Raw genomic sequence first — 23,723 nt, forward strand, 5'->3', positions numbered from 1 at the left:
TTAAAAACGACAAGAAAAAATGCTTTGGTGTCATGAAAATCAACGTTATCGGTTTTATTTTCGAATTAGAATTTTATCGGTTTTGGTTGTCATAGAAGCCAATGTTATTGGTTTTGTTATTGGAAATAAACCAAGTTGCTTAGAGCTGTCACTTTTCATTTGCTTTGGATTTTTTAAACAATTTTTAAAGGATATTCAAAGGACTAAAAATGTGGATTTTTTAAACAATTTTTAAAGGTTATTCAAAGGACTAAAAATGTGGATTTTTTAGACTATTTTTAAAGGACTATAGACGTGGATTTTTTAAAGAAGGATATTTAAAGGACTATAAACGTGGAATTTTTAAAGATTTTTTAAAGGACTATGAACGTGGATTTTTTAAGGATTTTTTAAAGGACTATAAACCTGGATTTTTTAAAGATTTTTTAAAGGACTATAAACGTGGATTTTTTAAAGATTTTTTAAAGGACTATAAACGTGGATTTTTTAAAGATTTTTTAAAGGACTATAAACGTGGATTTTTTAAAGATTTTTTAAAGGACTATAAACGTGGATTTTTTAAAGATTTTTTAAAGGACTATAAACGTGGATTTTTTAAAGATTTTTTAAAGGACTATAAACGTGGATTTTTTAAAGATTTTTTAAAGGACTATAAACGTGGATTTTTTAAAGATTTTTAAAGGACTATAAACGTGGATTTTTTAAAGATTTTTTAAAGGACTATAAACGTGGATTTTTTAAAGATTTTTAAAGGACTATAAACGTGGATTTTTTAAAGATTTTTTAAAGGACTATAAACGTGGATTTTTTAAAGATTTTTTAAAGGACTATAAACGTGGATTTTTTAAAGATTTTTTAAAGGACTATAAACGTGGATTTTTTAAAGATTTTTTAAAGGACTATAAACGTGGATTTTTTAAAGATTTTTTAAAGGACTATAAACGTGGATTTTTTAAAGATTTTTTAAAGGACTATAAACGTGGATTTTTTAAAGATTTTTTAAAGGACTATAAACGTGGATTTTTTAAAGATTTTTTAAAGGACTATAAACGTGGATTTTTTAAAGATTTTTTAAAGGACTATAAACGTGGATTTTTTAAAGATTTTTTAAAGGACTATAAACGTGGATTTTTTAAAGATTTTTTAAAGGACTATAAACGTGGATTTTTTAAAGATTTTTTAAAGGACTATAAACGTGGATTTTTTAAAGATTTTTTAAAGGACTATAAACGTGGATTTTTTAAAGATTTTTTAAAGGACTATAAACGTGGATTTTTTAAAGATTTTTTAAAGGACTATAAACGTGGATTTTTTAAAGATTTTTTAAAGGACTATAAACGTGGATTTTTTAAAGATTTTTTAAAGGACTATAAACGTGGATTTTTTAAAGATTTTTTAAAGGACTATAAACGTGGATTTTTTAAAGATTTTTTAAAGGACTATAAACGTGGATTTTTTAAAGATTTTTTAAAGGACTATAAACGTGGATTTTTTAAAGATTTTTTAAAGGACTATAAACGTGGATTTTTTAAAGATTTTTTAAAGGACTATAAACGTGGATTTTTTAAAGATTTTTTAAAGGACTATAAACGTGGATTTTTTAAAGATTTTTTAAAGGACTATAAACGTGGATTTTTTAAAGATTTTTTAAAGGACTATAAACGTGGATTTTTTAAAGATTTTTTAAAGGACTATAAACGTGGATTTTTTAAAGATTTTTTAAAGGACTATAAACGTGGATTTTTTAAAGATTTTTTAAAGGACTATAAACGTGGATTTTTTAAAGATTTTTTAAAGGACTATAAACGTGGATTTTTTAAAGATTTTTTAAAGGACTATAAACGTGGATTTTTTAAAGATTTTTTAAAGGACTATAAACGTGGATTTTTTAAAGATTTTTTAAAGGACTATAAACGTGGATTTTTTAAAGATTTTTTAAAGGACTATAAACGTGGATTTTTTAAAGATTTTTTAAAGGACTATAAACGTGGATTTTTAAAGATTTTTTAAAGGACTATAAACGTGGATTTTTTAAAGATTTTTTAAAGGACTATAAACGTGGATTTTTTAAAGATTTTTTAAAGGACTATAAACGTGGATTTTTTAAAGATTTTTTAAAGGACTATAAACGTGGATTTTTTAAAGATTGAAACACTTTTATTTGTGTTTTGCGCCGCTGTTTCTGCGTTGGGCGTCAATGAAACAGATTTGCTTCGCAAATTGTACATAAATAAGACACACCAAGCTTCAATTATTTTCTTTGTTAATGCTCACAGCAATCTTATCTGATGGTTACAATGTAACATGTTAGAATGGAGATCGTTGTATGAGTGGTTTATTCAAATTCATTCTGACTTAGGTTCTATGTTTGAGAAGCGAAACTGTCGTCTAGAACGCAGTTATTTAATAACGTAATGGCTAAGTTGTCTATATTAGTAATAATTTAAATAGAGTACAAGGTTGCATGATTTGGGATTAAATATAAATGTACAAGAATAAAACGGGTTGCTTCAGTCTCCCCCTCGGATGCTGAAGACGTCCCGGCGAAGCATCAGCATGACTTCTGTTTTGGTCTTCCTCTTCGCCTTAAGATTCTTACGGGTTGAACTTGTTTATTGGCTTCGCCAACAACTGGAGTAAGGGCTGATGCGTGATAAGTCCCCAATGGTAATGTAGGTTCATCTTCGTGGGCTATAACATAAGAGGTCGTACCCTTTCGCTCGATGATTGTATATGGACCATCACGTTTCGGAATAAATTTTGAAGTTAATCCTTTGTCACTACTGCTCAAAACATGTGTTGTGACGAAAACTTTGCTGCCGACATCTAGCATTGGTTGAGGTCTTCTATGTACGTTACTATTTCGTTTGTTGTTGTCTTGTTGACGGTGCACATTTTCCTTAACATTCTTGAAGACGTTGGCCAGCGAGTGGAGATGTGGCGTAATTTCCGGAATGAAATTTTCCGACTGGATGATGGATTTCAAATCATGTTGCACATCATCGATGGTCCGAAGCTGTCGACCAAATGTTAGATAGGCGGGAGTATACTCTGTACTTTGACAAAATGTAGTGTTCATTGCAAAACGTATACTTGGTATTTTCTCGTCCCAGGACTGATGATCATTTCCAACCAAAATTGATAACTGAGCTTTAAGGTCCCTGTTCTTTCTTTCAACTGGATTAGATTCGGGATGGTAGACTGGAGTTAATGTATGTTGTATGTTAAAACAGTAAACAACCTGTTGCATAACTGCGGAAACGAATTGAACTCCATTGTCGCTAATTACCTTCCTCGGAATCCCATATCTTAAAAACACTTCATCAATTAACGTTTTTGCACAATTTTCAGCTGTTGCAACTTCCAACGGGAACAGCTCTACCCATCTGCTGGCGACGTCCTCGATGATGAAGATCCATTGGAAACCTTTGGCAGTAATAGGAAGTGGTCCAAACAAATCAATGGCAATTACCTCAAATCGCTGGTTACTAGAAACCGTCTGATAAAATCCAGCAGGCTTCAAATTTGTTGCTTTGTATCTTTGGCATTCGACGCATTCCTTCACATATTTGGCAACATCACGTCGTATTCCCGGCCAGTAATAGCGGGATGTAATTTTTTGGGTAGTGCGTTGTATTCCATAATGACCGGCAGTGTCACTACTATGATAAAATTTTAGAATTTCCATCCTTTCATCCTTTGGAATCACTAATTGCGGTTCATCGGTTTCGTCATCATCATAACAGTATAGTACGCCATCGCTGATAAAGTATCCTCTCTTTGACCAATATGCTTCATCTTCTTCATGTTTGTCTAGACATTCGATGATGTTTTTCAGTTCGGGATCATTGAGCTGACTATCTCTAATTTCTTTGGAGTTTTTCCTGGGCATTTCAATGGAGAAGGCACATAATTCACACTGTTCCTTTTCTTTGTGATCTTGACAAGGAGGTCGGGATAAGACGTCCGCAATGACATTAGTTTTTCCTGGCTTGTATTCGATTTGAATATTGAACGGTTGTAGAAGAAGTGCCCAGCGGGCCAGACGTCCTGTAGGTGATTTAATTGACATTAGCCACTTCAGAGGTTGATGATCAGTGATTAGTTTAACTTGGGATCCCTCAATATAACCTCGGAACTTTTGCACGGCCCATACGATTGCGAGTGCCTCTCTCTCTATGGTTGAATAGTTGCGTTCTGCTACGCTCAACAATCTGCTTGCATATTCGATGGGATGCTCTTCCGGGCCCTCCCCCTGGAGCAGAACTGCACCGAGTGCATAACCACTTGCATCGGTTTTCAATATAAACAACTCGTCGTCTACAGCTTGTTTGAGAATTGGAGCAGTTGTCAGTAAGTTTTTAAGTTGATCAAAGGCTTTCTGCTCTTCTGATGTCCATTTCCATTCTGCATTTTTCTTTGTCAGTGAAGATAACGGTTTTGAAATTTCTGCAAATGATGGTATAAAGCGACGATACCAGGAACAGGCTTGTAAGAATGACATGAGTTCCTTGATGTTTCTTGGTTGTCTTCGTTGTCTTATTGCTGCAACTTTGCTAGGATTTGTCATTATGCCTTTTGGTGTTAACACATGACCTAAATATTTAACTTCGTCACATGCAAAACGGCATTTTCCCAAATTTGCTTTTAGACCAAATTCTCGAAGACGCTGGAAAAGTTGACGTAGATCTGCCAAATGTTGATCAAAGGATTGTGAACAAATGATGATATCATCGAGATATGCCAACAATATTATATCACTGAGTGTTGTTTTCAAGCGGTCTATTAAACGCTGAAATGTTGCTGGTGCATTTCGTAGTCCAAAGGGCATGCGGACAAATTTGTACATACCAAATGGAGTTATGAATGCAGTTTTCTCTTGATCGTCTTTATGAACACCAATTTGCCAGTATCCGCTTTGAAGATCAATGGTGGACATAAAACATGTGGCTTTCGCTTCGTGGAGTATGTCATCCACTCTTGGCAAAGGATAGCGATCCGGTATGGTAACAGCATTTAACTCTCGGTAATCAATGCATACCCGAACACTTCCATCCGTTTTGGGAACCATTACTACTGGTGCAGCCCAAGCTGATTGGCATTCCACAATGACACCTAGCTTCAACATCCGCTCAATTTCCGTCTTAAGAACATTCTTTCTAGATGGAGACAATCTATATGGAGGATTTGCAATTGGATCCGTGTCTTTTGTATGAATTCGATGAACTGCAAATGGTGTGGTGGTTGTTGGCTCACAGAAAATGTCTTCATTGCTGATCAGAATGTTGTCGAGTTCTTGCTTTTGTTGTTCGTTGAGTGAGACTCCATCATTTTCTTTCAGCATTTGAATTTCAATATTGAAAAGGGGTAAGAATATGCTATCAAGATAAGCATCACCATTATTCCGGCTTGCCTTTACAGGAGGTCCAAAAAGTCTAGATTCGTTACTGGGAGTTGACTGATTTGATGGAATAGCTCCACGAAAGATGTCTTGTATGGAGTGAGGAGAATAGTCATTCTTGATTTCCATAGCATGTGACGTTCCAGCTCTCACAGACTTCGGAGCATAACATTCTTGCGTGGTAGTCGGAATATTTTGTATTTCTTTCAGTACTTCTGGTGTAGATGGTAGAGGTGAAACCTTGCTTCCTTCAACATATTCAATGAATTTTGACATTCCGCTGATTGCTTTAGTTGTTGGAGAATCATGGTGAGCTTTGACATCTACAGAAAACACTTGCATTTCCAAAGGATTGGTAAACGAGTATTTCTTCCTTGGTTCCTCTTCATAGTACCAATAACGTTGTGCCATATTCAAAATAATGCCGGATTGTTCCATGAAATCGGTTCCAATCAGAGTGCGATTTTTAGTAGCGTTAGGGAGACATAGCAGTCGGATTTTCTTCTTTCTATTGCCAATCGTAATACCACAGATGGTCGATTCCACTACCCAAGTTCTTGTCGAACCATCGGCCAGACTTACTTCAGCATTTATTGGTTGAAACTGGCATCCGTTTTCTTTTAAAATGTTTGCAAGGTTCAAGCTAGCAACGCTTACCTTTGCACCAGTGTCGAAAACTGCTTCACCAAGTAACCCAAATATTTCCACATGAGTTGTTGGTAGAGTTCGGCCAATCATTTCAGTAGCAATAGTATTAAAAGAAAGAGGTTGAGGACTGTTCTTGTTGTTGTTGCTACATTTTGTGCAGTTGGAACGATAAACGCCAGGCGCACCACAACCATAGCACGTTATTGTTGGTGTTCTTCGCTGCTGTGTGGTACTCGCATTTTGAAGTTGTTTCGGCAAAGTCCTCACACAAACGTCTTGCTGTTGTTGTTGCTTTAACTCACGCTTCTTCAGCTTCAAACACATATCTTTGCTGTGACCAGGCTTGCGACAGAAACGACAGCGCACAAGTTCTGTCTCACTTTGTACATTTTGCTGCTTGTGCGTTTCGAGCAGAGCTAACTCAGCCTCTCTGCAGGTAGCTAGCAGATCTTCAAACGTTTTTATGCTTTCTCTACGCACACGCTCTCTGATATTTATGTTGAGCAAACCATACACAATGTTGAGCTGAATCTCTTCGGACACAGGGACAGCCAGCTGTGCAAACAGTAATCGTTGTTTACACACAAATGTGTCCGTGTGCTCATTTTGTTGTTGCTTTGACTCGACGATGGTTGAAAATATACGCCAATCAGGTAGCGGTGGCGAAAATGTTTTCTTGATCAATTTTATGGCCTCATCAAAAGTGGCGACTGTGTTCTTTACACCAATCCACCAGTTGGCAGCATAATCTTCTAATAATAACTGCAACCCTTTAAGAGCATCGGCATCTGCAATAGATTCAATGTCTTTGTAGACAGTAATTGCAGTAATAAATTCTTCAACAACGGCTGCGTCTCGTTGTCCCTTGAAGCGAGCAGTGCAATTAGAAAATGACCCAGCACGGTTATTGCTTTGCATTACTTGGATGAGTTGCTTAAATTGTGCCTCTGTAAACTGCGCCATATTTTCTTCTCCAGACACGTATTCGTCACTATCAGGGTTTTGTTCTTCCTTGGCTTTGTAGGTATGTTCCGCGGCCTCTGAGTTGGGCGCCAATGAAACACTTTTATTTGTGTTTTGCGCCGCTGTTTCTGCGTTGGGCGTCAATGAAACAGATTTGCTTCGCAAATTGTACATAAATAAGACACACCAAGCTTCAATTATTTTCTTTGTTAATGCTCACAGCAATCTTATCTGATGGTTACGATGTAACATGTAAGAATGGAGATCGCTGTATGAGTACTTCTTTATTTTTTGCTCACAACAATCTTATCTGATGGTTACAATGTAACATGTTAGAATGGAGATCGTTGTATGAGTGGTTTATTCAAATTCATTCTGACTTAGGTTCTATGTTTGAGAAGCGAAACTGTCGTCTAGAACGCAGTTATTTAATAACGTAATGGCTAAGTTGTCTATATTAGTAATAATTTAAATAGAGTACAAGGTTGCATGATTTGGGATTAAATATAAATGTACAAGAATAAAACGGGTTGCTTCAAGATTTTTTAAAGGACTATAAACGTGGATTTTTTAAAGATTTTTTAAAGGACTATAAACGTGGATTTTTTAAAGATTTTTTAAAGGACTATAAACGTGGATTTTTTAAAGATTTTTTAAAGGACTATAAACGTGGATTTTTTAAAGATTTTTTAAAGGACTATAAACGTGGATTTTTTAAAGATTTTTTAAAGGACTATAAACGTGGATTTTTTAAAGGACTATAAACGTGGATTTTTTAAAGATTTTTTAAAGGACTATAAACGTGGATTTTTTAAAGATTTTTTAAAGGACTATAAACGTGGATTTTTTAAAGGACTATAAACGTGGATTTTTTAAAGGACTATAAACGTGGATTTTTTAAAGGACTATAAACGTGGATTTTTTAAAGGACTATAAACGTGGATTTTTTAAAGGACTATAAACGTGGATTTTTTAAAGGACTATAAACGTGGATTTTTTAAAGGACTATAAACGTGGATTTTTTAAAGATTTTTTAAAGGACTATAAACGTGGATTTTTTAAAGGACTATAAACGTTTTTTTTTTTAAGGATATTTAAAGGACCATTATGTGGATTTTTTAAGGAGTTATTCTTTAGAAGAAGAGGAGGCCTTCTTATAAAAAAGCAAAGGCACTTAACTCAGAAGTAATGGTCCCCTCCTAGTAGACCACAAAATCTTTCCCTCCCCGCGATTTTCTGTTTTCCCAGAAGTTATTCTTAAGAAATTTAGAAGGCCTTCTCTTCAAAAAACCAGAATATGTTTTTATAGAAAAATAAAAGGTCTTCACTTTGAAGTTCAGAAGGACTTACCTTAAAAGACAAAGAAGAAGAAAATAGTCTAACGATATAAGAGATAACCTCTAGAACAACAAACTTATTAGGGTGGTCGGAGTGGTATTCGTGGAAATTCTGATGATGATGCTAAACATTATTACAGAATGAATACCGCGGAAAAGAAAAATATAAAAAAATATGAACTTTATTGTAAGAGGTTGACTTATTTTTCATAGCCTCAAATATGGAATATGGAGAGGGTCTTCTTAGTCTATTTCGGGAGGCGTTCTGTTATTTGTGAATCTAAAAAGTCCAGATATGCCTTAATTGCCGTCAAATTCTTTTCATGGAGGAAGATAAGTTCTTTTCTTGAAGGACTACAAGTTCTTCTCTTAGAAGACCACTAAATGTCCGTCTGTCCATGTATTTTTGTAAACAAAGTACAGGTCGCATTTATTGTCCGATCCAAATGAAATTTTGCACAAATCATTTGATTGACCCAAGGACGAATCCTATTGAAATTGGAGATAATCGGCCAAAATTTAGCTATAGCTCCCACATATATCTTCGTCCGATTTGCCTTTTATTGTGCACCAAACGTGTAATATCAGCCGAAATGGTATGGAATTTGGAACTTACGACCAAATTGGGTCTACAAACAAGTATGTCAAATTTAGTGAAAATCGATGCAGATATAGCTGTGGGTCCCGTATATATTGTTCATCCGATTTGTTGAATTTATCCTGCACAGCCGTAATATGCATTCCTTAACGATATTTTGAGAACAATATCAAATACAACTCTGAAATACCTTATCCAAATTTTATCGAGATCGGCTCAGATTTGGATATAGCTCCCATATACAACTTCGTCCGATTTGCCCTTTATTGTGCACCAAACGTGTAATATCAGCCGGAATGTGATGAAATTTGGCACTTACGATCAAATTGGGTCTACAAACAAGTATGTCAAATTTGGTGAAAATCGATTCAGATATAGCTATAGGTCCCATATATATTGTTCATCCGATTTGTTATTTTTGTCCTCCGCAGCCGTAATATTCTCTCTGTAACAACAATATTTGGGGAAATATATCAAATACAGCTAAGAAATATCTTTGGTAAAATTTACCCACATCGGTTCAGATTTGGATATAGCTGCCATATATATTTTCGTCCGATTTGCCTTTTATTGTGCACCAAATGTGTAATATTAGCCCAAATGGGATGGAATTTGACACTTACGACCGAATTAAGTCTAGAAGCTAGTATGTCAAATTTGGTGAAAATCGATTCAGATATAGCTATAGGTCCCACATATATTGTTCATCCGATTTGTTATATTTGTTCTCCATAGACGTAATATGCATTCCTTAATAACAATATTTTGAGAACAATATCAAATAAGGCTCTGAAATACCTTATCCAAATTTTATCGAGATCGGTTCAGATTTGGATGTAGCTCCAATAGATAGCTTTATCCGATTTCAAGTTTTGAATGGGGCCTCTTATAAGATTAAAATATTTTTAATGATTATAAACAAAAATAACATTACTTTTTAATAAATTCTTATGCTGCCTCTTGAAAAAAAGATGGTGGATCGCTACTTCCCCAAGGTAGGTATACAACTAACCTTTATTTGCAAATTAACCACCAAAACTATTGGCTACTTTAAATTCTATTTAATTTTGAATTTTTATATTTTATTTTCCATAATTTCCACTTCCCCACCCTTCCACAGCTTCCCGATGTCAGCATTATTATCGACAATTTGGATCAGCTGATCAATGATAATATTGCCTCGGCTGGGGAAAAGGGTAGCAATGCCTTGAAACAAATGCGCTCACATCTCAACAATACCATTGCCAGTTATACGCCACAAATTATTGAGTCCATTAATAAAGCAGGTTGGTAATCTCTCACAAAATTTCTTGATTTTCTAGAGTTGCTAATGTAATTGTTATGAATGTCTCTTTTCAGGTGAAGGCCTGCAAAAGGTTTCCAACGACATTAAAACCGAACTGGACAAGGTTTCCAAAGTCATCGATACAAATACCAATAAGTATACAAATATAGCTGATAATTATTTAGTTGAATATGGACCATATCGTTTTTATGTGGGCATTGGTGTTTGCTCCATATTGTTGTTGGTAGGTATATTCATATATTTTTTTTTTTTTGTATAGAAATATATTGATGTGAAATATTTCTTTTTGTAGGTTTTAGTATGTTTGGTAGCAGCTTTATTGTGCGGCATCTGTGGCAAACGTCCAGATGGTTATGGTGATGATTGTTGTAACAAGGGCTCTGGCTCCAGATTCCTTATGTTGTAAGTTATAAGAAGGTTTAATTGTTTTTTATAAAAAATCAGAAGGGCTTCTCATAGAAGACAAAATATATGTTCCCATAGAAGACGGGAATGTGTTCTAAACGAGGACCAAAAGGTCTTCTCATAGAAGACCAAAGAGTCTTCTAATAGAAGACCAAAGGGTCTTCTCATAGAAGACCAAAGGGTCTTCTCATAGAAGACCAAAGGGTCTTCTCATAGAAGACCAAAGGGTCGTCTCATAGAAGACCAAAGGGTCTTCTCATAAGAAGACCAAAGAGTCTTCTCATAAGAAGACCAGAAGATCTTCTCATAGAAGACCAGAAGGTCTTCTCATAGAAGACCAGGTGGTCTTCTCATAAAAGACCAGGAAGTATTCTTATAGAAGGACAAAAGTAGGCCAGTTGGTCTTCTCATAGAAGTCCAAAAGGTCTTCTCATAGAAGAAGACCAGTTGGGCTTCTCATAGAAGAAGACTGGTTGGTCTTCTCATAGAAGAAGACTGGTTAGTCTTCTAATAGGGGACCAGAAGGTCTTCTCATAGAAGAAGACCAGAGGGTCTTCTCATAGTAGAAGACCAGTTGGTCTTCCCATAGAAGAAGACCAGTTGGTCTTTTCAAAGAAGAAGACCAGTTGGTCGTCTCATAGAAGAAGACCTGTTGCTCGTCTCACAGAAGAAGACCGTTGGTCGTCTCATAGAAGAAGACCAGTTGGTCGTCTCATAGAAGAAGACCAGTTGGTCTTCTCATAGAAGAAGACCAGTTGTGCTTCTCATGGAAGACCACCAGTTGGTCTTCTCATCGAAGAAGACCAGTTGGTCTTCTCATAGAAGAAGACCAGTTGGTCTTCTCATAGAAGAAGACCTGGTGGTGTTCTCATAGAAGAAGACCAGAAGGTCTTCTCATAGAAGAAGACCAGAAGGTCTTCTCATAGAAGACCAGAAGGCCTTCCCATAGAAGAAGACCAGTTGGTCTTCTTATAGAAGAAGACCAGTTGGTCTTCTCATAGAAGAAGACCAGTTGGTCTTCTCATAGAAGAAGACCAGTTGGTCTTCTCATAAGAAGACCAAAGGGTCTTCTCATAAGAGGACAAGAGGGTCTTCTCATAGAAGAAGACCCGTTGGTCTTCTCATAGAAGAAGACCCGTTGGTCTTCTCATAGAAGACCAAGATCCGTTTGTATTTATAGAGAACCAGAAGGTATTCTCATAGAAGACCCGTTGGTCTTCTCATAGAAGAAGACCAGTTGGTCTTCTCATAGTAGAAGACCAGTTGGTCTTCTCAAAGAAGAAGGCCAGTTGGTCTTCTCAAAGAAGAAGGCCAGTTGGTCTTCCCATAGAAGAAGACCAATTGGTCTTCTCATAGAAGAAGACCAGTTGGTCTTCTCATAGAAGTCCAGTTGGTCTTCTCATAGAAGTCCAGTTAGGACTTCTCATAGAAATCCAGTTAGAACTTCTCATAGAAGTCCAGGTGGTCTTCTCATAGAAGACCACTTGGTCTTCTCCTGGAAGACCTGTAGGTCTTCTCCCAAAATACCAATTTATACATTTTATTTACCCTAATTTCCGTTTATCTTTCCAGTGCCGTTGCCATTATATTTTTGACAATATCGGGTATAACAATAATTGCCCTTGTACATTTCTTGATTGGCATTGTGACCTATCGCGGGGTCTGTGTGCCATTAAGGTAAGTTTCCCCCACAAAAGAATTAGTGAAAATTCCTTCACTAATCCTGATTTTATTTTTGCTTTTCCAGAAATCCCCAAGACGATGCCGTGTTTGCAGAATTCGATAATTTAATTGACTTGAATGAGGTCTTGTATCCATCGAAAATTAAGGGCCAAGCTGCTTCAGGCTCTCTGCCACCATTCCATATATCGCATGTTATTGTTGCCTGCCAAAAGAATCAAACCATCTACGAAGTTCTACACATCAACAATATGGTCGATATAAATGCCATCAAAGAATATCCTGCCGATTATAAAATCAATAAGACTCTGGACGACTTGGTCAATGGTATTGACTTTAACGATAGCAACGTTGATATCCTCTCGCCCGCCGACAAACAACGTATCCTTGAATTGGGACAGTCTGCACTGAAAGACTTTGATTCCGATCAATTTGTACACAATCTAAACGACAACATAACGAAACACTCACTAACCGATATTGCACAACAGTTGCGTGAAACTGCCAAAAAGATAACAAGCTCAGACATGAAAGATGTTCAGATATCACTGCGTAATCAGGCATTGCATTTAGAGACATACGAACAGAATTTGGTGATACCGATGAAGACACAATCGGCGGAGTTGATTAAACTGGCCAAGGAGTTGGACAGCACGTTGACGTATAAGGAACAGAAATTCCAACAATCGATACCATTGTTGGTGACCGAAATTGAACAGGCTCAAACATTTATCCGTAAGGATGGTCGGAATTTTGTCAAGTCTTCGGCGGAGACATTTACCAATCATTTTGCCGGGGAAATTGATCGTTACTTGAATATGGTGGTGAATGCAGTGGAGAATAAGATTGGCATTTGCCATCCCATGGCCAATGTTTATGAGGCTGGCATTGTGGCGGCCTGCAACAATATTATCGATCCATTGGTGGGTGTTTTAGTAGAATACAAAAGGCATTGTTTGCTAATCTTTTTGTCTTTAATACAGAACGGTTTCTGGGCTGGCGTATTCTGGTGTGTTATCTTGTTCTTGCCAACTTTAATTGTGGCCGTCAAACTTTCCAGTTTATATCAAAAATCCGACCCCTATCCCGGCCCCTTGGTTGAATCGTAAGTATAACTCCACCATAACATCCCCTCTCGTTTCTTTTCCCCAAAAACTTTGTAGACGAAATTTTCCATATCTCAATGACAACATGACCCAAAAAAAAAAAAAAAAATTTAATAATTTGTGATATAATTTTTATAACAAAACAAATACCCACCCACTGGCTTAGTTCTTAGATTGAGAATGTTTTGAAAACAATAAAAACAAAGTTGAAGCTTGTTTTGTGTTGGCATCAGTTATCATTATTTGTAGCTTTGTATTCTGTCATAAGTTTCCCCCTCTTTCTTTCTTTCCTTCCATCCTCTTTCTTCCTTTGTTTGCCCCTTTTTATACAACACTTGTTAAATTATTTTTATTATTATTGTTTTCTTATTTATATATATATTAACATTTCAAAATTGTGTTTGTTTTTATTGTAACATCATGTGATACATTCGTTAAATACCAAAAAAATACAAAACAAATTATTTAAAAAAATATACACATCCTCCTCACAACTCAAAATGGACCACACCACTTGAACAGGGAGTATTTATATGATGCATACAGTGAACGTGATCACATTCCATTGTCAAAGTAAGTTGAAATGCATTTGAATTTGATTTTTTTTTTGTTATGGTATTACATCTATCTCATATCACAAACACACGTATTTACTTAATATATATTTTATGTTGTTGTTTGTTGTTGTTTTGAGGTTCAATTATTGGAAAATGGAAACGGAAACTGAGACTTGGAGAAAATACTTAAAAAAAAAAAATATTCTGATATGGAAGACGTCCGAATTCTTAACAAAAGTTCGAGGAGAGGGCAGAAACCTTTTTTGAAAACAATTTTTTAAAAGCCACCATAAATCCTTTTGGAACAGTTCTTTAAAAAATCCTTGACTGGAGATATAAAAGCCCTTTCGCAAAATTTTTAAAAATTTCCACTATCAGATGTCTGGAAGTCCTTAGGAACAAATTCTAAAATACCCGCAGTTAAAGGTCCCAAATTCCTTTGGAAAAAATTATTTTAAAACTTCCACGATTTAGGATTTGAAATTCTTTTGAAAACATTTTTACAGGGTCCATTATTGCTGTTGGAAAATGTCTTTAAAATCTCCACAATTAGACTGGAGGTTTGAAAGTCCTTTCGAAAATTCTTAAATATTTCACGACCAGATGTCTGGAATTCCTTCCAATTAAACGTCCCAAATTCCTTTAGAAAAAATTATTTAAAAACTTTGACGATTAAGGATCTGGAAGTCTTTAGAAAACATTTATAAAGGATCAAATATTGGTGTTGGAAAATGTCTTTAAAATCTCCAAGATTAGAATTCTAAAAGTCTTTAGGATAAAAATTAAAAACCCATGTTTAGAAGTCTGGAAGTCTTTCTAAACAAATTTAAAAATACCCACAATTAAGGTTCCAAATTCCTGCCTTACTTCCTGACCATTTTGCAACCACAAAAGGTCCCAAATTCCTTTACAAAACCTTTTTTAAAAACATCCAAGATAAAAGCCTGAAAGTCTTTAGAAAAAAAATTAAAGGATCTAATATTAATGTTTAAAAATTTCTTTAAAAGCTCCACGATCAGAGTTCTAAAAGCCTTCATGAATGGAGATCTGAATGTCGTTTTTAAAATTCTTAATAATTGCACGACCAGATGTCTAGAAGTCCTTCGGAATAAATTCTAAAATACTTACAATTAAAGGTACGAAAATTCTTTAGAAAATTTTATTTAAAAACTTTCACCATTAAAGATCTGGAAGTCTTTAGAAAACATTTATAAAGGATCAAATATTGGTGTTGATTTTTTTAAATCTCCACGATTAGAGTTCTTAAAAATCAACTTTTAGATGTCTGGAAGTCCTTCGGAACTAATTCTAAAATACCCACAGTTAAAGGTCCCAAATTCCTTTAGAAAAGCTATTTAAAAACTTCCACGATTAAATATCTAAAAGCCCATTGAAACAAATTTTAAAAGATCCCATATTGGGTTGGAAAATGTCTTTAAAATATCCACCATTAGAGTTATAAAAGTCTTTTGGAAATCATTTTTGAAATCCACGTTTAGAGGACTAATAGTCCTTTAAAAAAAAAAAACTTAAAATTCCCTGGATATGAGAACAGAAAGACTTTGGGGAAATTCTTAAAAAAAGGAAAAAAAATCTAAAAAAAAAACTATAAATAGATGTCTAAAAATACTTTGAAAAAATTACTATTGGAGGTCTACAAGTTCAATCCACTATAAGTCCTTTTGAAAACTCATTTTAAAATCAAATCATTATAGGTCTGCAAATCCTTTAGAAAACTTTATTAAAATATCCAGTTAGAGGTCTGAAAGAAAATTCTCAGAAAATTCTCGGTGTGAATCAGGCTAAACTTCGACTATTGGCGCCCAACTTGTTTTATAATTACAAAAAAAAACTCGTTAAAAATCCATTGGCGTCCAACTTGTTTTATAAATAAAAAAACTCCTTTAAAATCCAATGGCGCCCAAGGTGTTTAATAATTAAATAAACTAATTCAAAATCCAATACAAAGAAAACTACTTAAAAAGACATTGATGCCCAATGTGTTCTAAAATTAAAAAACTCCTTTAAAATCAATTGGCGCCGAACGTGTTTTAAAATTAAAAAAATAAATAAATTAATTAAAAAAAAAAAAATAAAAATTCATTGGCGGCCAATGTGTTTTAAAATTGAGAAGGGTCATTCAAAATCCAAAAACACGTTAATAATCCATTGGCGCCCAACGTGATTTATAAAACATACACTCTTAGATCCTTTAAAAAATATCTTTAAAAAGTCCATGTTTAAATCCTTCAAAAAAATATCTTTAAAAAATCCATGTTTATATCCTTCAAAAAATATTTTTAAAAAGTTCACATTTAGATCCTTCAAAAAAATATTTTTAAAAAGTCCACGTTTAGATACTTCAAAAAAATATTTTTAAAAATCGTTCAAAAAATATTTTTAAAGAGTCCACGTTTAGATCCTTCAAAAAATATCTTTAAATCCTTTCCAAAAAAGTCCACATTTAGATCCTTCAAAAACATTTTTAAAAAGGCCACATTTATTTCTTTCAAAAAAAAAAAATAGTTTTAAAAAGTTCATATTTGAATCCTTCAAACAAATATTTTTAAAAATCTTTAAAAATATATTTTTAAAAAGTCCACGTTTAGGTCCTTCTATAAATATCTTTGAAAAATCCACGTTTCAAAAAAGACGTTCAAAAAATAATTTTTTTTTAAAAATTCTACGTTCAAAAAAAAAATATTTTTAAAAAGTTCACATTTAGGTCCTTCAAAATAATTATTTTTAAAATGTCCACGTTTAGATCCTTAAAAAAATATTTTTAAAAACTCCACGTTTAAATCCTAAAAAAATGCCGTCAAAAACATTTTAAAACGTTAAAAACGTTAAAAAAATTCCACGTTAGAGATCCTTGAAAAAAATTGTTTTTTAAAAATCCAATTTTTCTTAAAAATCGTCATTTGAAGTCCTTGAAATCATTTTTCTTTTAAAAAATCCTCGATTGAAGTCCTTGAAAAATTACCTTAAAAAAAACCAAAATGTTTTTTCTATAAAAAATCTAAAAATCCCTGAAAATGTTTTCCCTTAACAATTTTTCATAAAAAATCCATATTTGAGGTCCTTAAAACAAAGTTTTTTTTTAATAAACGTTTGAGGTCCTTGAAAAACTTTTTTCTTTAAAAAATCCATGTTTATATCAAGAAGATATTTTTTCTTCAATTTTCACTAGAAGCGGTTGAAACAATTTTTTCTTTAAAAAAATCCTCGTTTAAAGTCCTTGAAAAATCGCTTCTTTAAAAGAACACATGTCAGGTCCTTGAAAAAAGTTTTTCTATAAAAAAATCCATAAATCAATAAATTCTTAAAAATATTTTTCTATAAAAAAATCCAATTGGGAGGGTTTTATTAATTGTTTTTTTTTAATATCAACGTTCGAGGTCCTTGAAAAAATGTTTCTAAATAAATTCCACTCTCGAGGCCCTTGAACAATTTTTAAAATTCCACTTTCGAGGTCGTCGATTATTATTTTAAATAAATTCCACGTTCGGGTCCGTTATTATTTTTTTTTAGATCGATGTGACTGATTTTTCTATTTTAAATTCCACGATACTTCCTTATTTTTTTTAAATTCCACATTTCAGGCCATTTTTTTTCCTTACAAAATCCAGAATTGTCAAAGAATCTTAAAAAAACACGTTTGTGATTCTTGAAAAATTTACGTTAAAAACCTCCTCTTGAAAAATGTTTATAAAAAAAACAGCTTTTAATGTCCTTAAAAAATTCAAAATACTTTATCCTTGAAATATAAAATTTAAAAAATCATGGTTTGAGGTCCTTGAAAAAAAATAAATACATAATATTAAAAGGATCCTTGAAAATTCAATTCAAAGGTCCTTGAAAAAAATTTCTGTAAAAAATTGTAAAATAATGATCCTTAAACATTTAAGGAAATCCGCTTTTAAAGTTCTTGAAAAAATTTTCAATCCAATTATTTTAAAGAACATACTCCGAAAGGCTTCATAAAAATCTTGGTTTTGTTCAGCATGAACGTTTTTTTAGGGAACATTGTGGCGCCCAACGTGGGGCTTTATTTTATATGGTCTCTATTTCCGTTCACTATTATCCATAGAATCTCAAAACAGCAACATATCATAATCTGCACTTAGAAAAATAGTTAAAAATATTCCCATGCTCTGTCTCGCTCTATCTCGAAGAAGTGAGTAGTAGAAATTTTGTTAAATAATTGGCATTGGCATTTGTATTTGGAATTATTTTTGAGTTTTGCAAAATTGTTATCTAAATTCAATTCTAAAAAAAAGACACAAAAAAACTATCTCTAAAGTTGAATGGGGATTGCAGGAGGATTAAAGAAGATCTTTTGAAGTTGTCTATAGACAGAAGTCGTCCCTTAAAGGACATCTTTAGATAGATCTTTTAAAGGTCTTCTATAGATATAAGATCTTCTATATTTTCAATAGATTGGAAAATCTATGAAAATATAAATTGGATTCGATTTTTTTCGCAAAAAGATGTCCTGCAGTCCTTATTACAACGTTGTATCTCTTAATCTTTCTCTGTCTCTATTTCTATATCTCGCTCTCTCTATCTCTCTCTTGTCTATATCATCATATTTCTGCAAAACTACGAACTACAAACATATTTATTTAAATATTTCATTGCATAACTATTTATTTATTTACTTTAATTTTTTTCTTGTGTGTGTTTGTGTTTCTTGTGTCCCTCCTCTACTTCGTCATCATCTGTAAAATCGGGGATGTGTGTGTTTGTGTGTGTCTCTGTGTATCTTGTATCCGTGATATTAAAACAAACACAAACAAACGAACAAATAAAAAAACAGTGGTCCAAAGAATAAACGCCGCAAGAATAAAGATCGCCGACGTCGCGATTATTATGAAGATCCAATAGTTTCAACATCGCATGGAATACCACCAGCCGGGGCTGGGGTACGTGATACACGCTACAGTGATATGGCGCCCAAGTAAGTTTTGCAATTTTTTTACGTTACGTTCTCTAATTATTTTCATTATTTCATAGAGCATTTATTTAGTTTTGAATTTTTTGATTTTCAAACTCATGTTAAAAACATTCTTCAACTAACTGGATATTAATGGAAAAAATCTAGAATTTCTTTTTTTTTTTAATTTAATTTAAAAATGGAAAAAAAATTTGAATAACTGTGGAATGTTTATTGGTTGAGATTTGTTGGTTTATTAACAGCTTGATGCCATGGCTTCCTTTTAAGAAATAATTAACTAGTTGTTATTTTCCTAACTCCCCCATATAGCTTCCCCTTTTTTAACTACCCCTCTCTCTTAATCTCTCTCTTTGCTATACCCTTAATTTTATATAAATTAGCATTTTTTAATATTTCCCTCCCTAAAATAAGTTTTAATTTTTATTGTTTCGTTTTATTCTTTGACATTTTATAATTTTAACCTCTATGTTTTTGGTTTCTCTAAAAAATCTAGAAGTATGGTTGGGGCTATTGATACAAGGCCAAAAGCGCTGGCGGCGGATGGTTTCTTTTAGGTATTATTTAGATTTAAGCTAAGGCTAAAATGGCTAAGAATCTGTGGCCTGGAACATCAAAGCGATGTTAAGGCTTGTTGTTAATGCTGTACACACACTCTCTCTCTCTCGCTCACTTCTACTCTCTCTCACACAGAAATTCGCTCACGCTCTAACATTTGTGTACTGTACAAACAAATAACTTAAAATTAAAGTGTGACAAATTAAAAAAAAAAAGATGGAAGGCCAAAAATTCAACCTTAAAAAAATATTTTTTTCTAGAAAATTCACGACTATTTTAAAACAAAAATTCACGACTGTTTTTTAATGCAAAAATATATATTTTTTAAAAATCCACGACCATTTTTAATGAAAAAAAAAAAAAAAAAAAAAAATATATATATATATATATATATATATATATATATATATATATATATATATATATATATATATATATATATATATATATTTTTTTTTTTTTTTTTTTTTTTTTAAACCCATAATTGTTTTTTAAACAAAAAATATTTATTTTTAAAAAAAATCCTCGACTATTTTGTAATGAAAAAAAATATATTTCTTTAAACTTACGACTATTTTTCAAATCAAAAAAAAAAAAAAAAAAAAAAAAAATATATATATATATATATATATATATATATATATATATATATATATATATATATATATATATATATTTTATACCCTCCACCATACTATGGAGGGTATATTAACTTCGTCATTCCGTTTGTAACTCCTCGAAATACTCATGTCAGACCCAACAAAGTATATATATTCTTGATCAGCGTAAAATTCTAAGACGATTTATCCATGTCCGTCTGTCTGCCTGCGTGTCTGTCTGTTGTAATCACGCTATATTTCGAACAAAGTGAGATAGAAGGTTACAATTTCCCACACATTTCTATTTTGCCAGTAGGCAGGTTAAGTTCGTAAATGGGCCATGTAGGTCCACGTTTTCATATAGCCCCCATATAACTGTACCTCCCTATATTCGGTATTTTGATGATTTTAGCGGCTTTATTCACTGGAATTGTTTCAAATTTGGTATTTGAAGTTCCAAATGGATGCTACAGCCTAAGACAGAAAATTGTCTATGCAGGTCCAGGTCTTCGTATAGGTCCCATATATCAGAACCTCCATATATTCGGTATTTTGACGATTTTAGGTACAATACTCACTGAAATTGTTTGAGATGTCGTATTTGAAGTTCGTAATGGATACTACACCCTAAGACAGAAAATTGTCTGTGCAGGTCCACGTCTTCATATAGCGTCCATATAAAGGTACCTCCCTATATTCGGCATTTTGGCGATTTAAGCGTCATTATTCGCCGGAGTAGTTTCAAATTACGTATTTGAAGTTCGTAATGGGAACTATAGTCTGTGACAGAAAATTGTCTATGCAGGTCCACGTCTTCGTATAGGCCCCATATATCAGTACCTCCCTATATTCGGTATTTTGAAGATTTTAGGTCACCGAAATTATTAGTATTTGAAGTTCGTAATGAATGCTACAGCCTGTGACAGAGAGTTGTCTATGCAGGTCTTCGGACTTCATATAGCTCCGTACCTCCCTATATACGGTATTTTTATGATTTTAGCTACATTATTCACCGTTTATTTCACGTTTCGAATTTGAATATGGTTTATGACAAACAATGCTTATGTAGGTTCACGTCGTATAGACCCCAATATAACGGCTATATTCGGTATTTTTAAAATTTTTAGAGAATTTGCAACGGATTTTATTCTTTGAAAATTTCCAAATTCGTTCCAAATGAGGGAGGGCATTCAAAGTTCGACTAGGCCGAACTTACTGCTTTTGCCGAACGGAATAATGCCATATGTTCAGCTCAGGAGCCATATTTCGGCCACTGCGATACTGTTTTCGATCAAGTCGTTTCTTTACTTTTAGAACTTTTTCGAGTTAGCGCCTGAAAGTAACATAAACTTTCATTTTATGCGGAATTTGTCAAAAGAAGAAATATTCTAAAAAAAAGTTCACTATTAATCTCAGAATAAACCTTACATCTAGGTACAATAGTTTTGTGAAAATTATATTCAAATTTTAGTACTAAAAATGAAAATTGAATGTTTTCTTTTTTAACTGTTAATGAGTTAATGCAAAATTCTCCTACAAAGCATCATCTTAGAAGGATGACATCCGAAACTAAAATAAACTTCACAAATTTCACTATATGTCACCAAAAAAAAAAAAAAAAAAAAAAAAAAAAAAAAAAAAAAAAACGAAAATATTCCCTAATTTTTTTTTTAATTGATTTTTTTCGAGCTGACGCCTGAAAGTGACATAAAATTTCATTTTAGCTGAAAGTTGTTGAAAGAAGAAATATTCTACACAAAATTTCACTATTGATCTCAGAACAAACCATATATCTAGGTACAATAGTTGCCCAAAAAATTACATTCCAAATTTATGTACTAAATTTTTAATTTTTTCTCGGACTTTTTTTCGAGTTGACATCTGAAAGTAATATAAAATTTCATTTTAGGCGGAAGGTGTCAAAAGAAGACATATTTTAAACAAAATTTCACTATTAATCTCAGAATAAACCTTACATCTAGGTATAATAGTTTCTATGAAAATTACACTAAAATGTTTGGTACTTAAAATGAAAATTGAATGTTTTCTTTTTTAACTGTTAATGAGTTAATGCAAAATTCTCCTATGATGACATTGATGACATCCGAGACAAAAATATTCTTCATCAAATTTCACTATATGTCACCAAAGAAAAGATTTCCGAATTTCCATTATATATCACGAATATATACCCATCAATGTTGCCAAAAAAAACCGAAGGTATTCCCTAATTTTTTTTTTTTTTCAATGGAATTTTTTTGAGCTGACGCCTGAAAGTGACATAGAATTTCATTTTAGGTGAAAGTTGTTGGAAGAAGAAATATTCTACTCAAAATTTCACTATTGATCTCAGAACAAACCATATATCTAGGTACAATAGTTGCCCAAAAAATTACATTCCAAATTTATGTACTAAATTTTTAAATTTTTTTCGAGTTGATATCTGAAAGTAACATTCAATTTAATTTTAGACGAAAGTTGTCAAAAGAAGAAATATTCTATACAACATTTCGCTATTAATCTCAGAATAAACCGTATGTCTAGGTGCAATAGTTTCTATGAAAATTACATTCAAAATGTAGGTACTAAAAATGAAGATTAAGTATTTATTTTTTTGACTGTTATTTTAACACATATCCAATCTGAAAAAATCTCCCTTTATACTTCATTTTTTTGATAAAGTGTTAAAGTAAGAATTATTCTAGATCAAATTTTAATAAGAGTCTCCAAACAAAAGATTTTCGTATACTTAATATGTACCACGAAAAAAATAACTTGAATTTTTGTTAAATAAAAAACCTTCTTTATTTCTGATAAATTTAGCAAGTTTTTCCAATTGACTGCAAATTTTAATATAATTTCAATAATTAAAATTTGCAGTAGGAATATTAGTGGTATTAAAAGAGAACTGACTGTTGTCTATACCCCACAAGAAAATGGTGTAGAGGGTGAAAATCGGACATTATTTGAAGTAGGACGTTGTCTTCTAAATAAATTTGGATACAGATCAAAATTCTTGGCCTTCCATCTTAAAATATTTTGAATACATTTCAGCTTTTATATAACAATCAGCATTTCATCCATTTCTGACTTTGTTATCGTTTTCATTTTGGTTATTACAAGATTTTAACTCAAACTTATAACACTTAGCAAAAATGTCATAATAGTTACCATTTAGTTTCATTATCATTTTTGAAAGCTATCATTCATCAGATATATATTGTGCGTGTAGCTTTGTCGTGACACTATGCCACAGTTGCTACATTTGTCCACCACCCCTACGCTTCTTCATTCCGACACAAGAGCACCCAAAAACTTGTATTTTTTAAGTATTCTGTTTTTTTCTTTTCTTTGTTTTTTATGTTGTTTTGCTTCATGTGTAACGTGCTCGTGTTTTTTTAATATTATTAACATGTCAGGGACTATTTTTTGAGCCATAAACTTGTCATTAAACTTGAAAAATTTCCAACCCAGTGAACATAATTGTACATATTTTTATATTGAAACTGGTTTCTTTATACAAAATATAAATATAACCATTTGTAAGTTGATATTAGGTGTTGATTGAATAGGCTTTACTAATTTGAAATTAGATAGTTGCTCCATTCACA

General features: G+C 32.8%; 1 protein-coding gene across 8 annotated transcripts in view; it reads left to right on the plus strand.

The window, feature by feature from the left end:
* The window catches only part of LOC101900316 (prominin-like protein), a 115,154-nt gene that overhangs the window by 80,803 nt on the left and 10,628 nt on the right, over positions 1-23,723 (plus strand). For 4 of the 8 annotated variants that reach the window (XM_059119516.1, XM_059119518.1, XM_059119517.1 and 1 more), the window contains 8 exons: positions 10,068-10,233; positions 10,307-10,476; positions 10,546-10,655; positions 12,231-12,335; positions 12,406-13,261; positions 13,322-13,443; positions 13,967-14,017; positions 18,821-18,961. In XM_059119516.1, coding sequence (XP_058975499.1) covers positions 10,068-10,233; positions 10,307-10,476; positions 10,546-10,655; positions 12,231-12,335; positions 12,406-13,261; positions 13,322-13,443; positions 13,967-14,017; positions 18,821-18,961 — 1,721 coding nt within the window. Of the gene's footprint in view, positions 1-10,067; positions 10,234-10,306; positions 10,477-10,545; positions 10,656-12,230; positions 12,336-12,405; positions 13,262-13,321; positions 13,444-13,966; positions 14,018-18,820; positions 18,962-19,451; positions 19,513-23,723 lie in introns of all 8 variants that reach the window. The other 4 variants (XM_059119520.1, XM_059119519.1, XM_059119522.1 and 1 more) reach the window with 4 other exon arrangements.

Source organism: Musca domestica, unplaced genomic scaffold (assembly GCF_030504385.1).
Source record: "Musca domestica strain aabys unplaced genomic scaffold, Musca_domestica.polishedcontigs.V.1.1 15, whole genome shotgun sequence".
NCBI lineage: Eukaryota > Metazoa > Arthropoda > Insecta > Diptera > Muscidae > Musca > Musca domestica.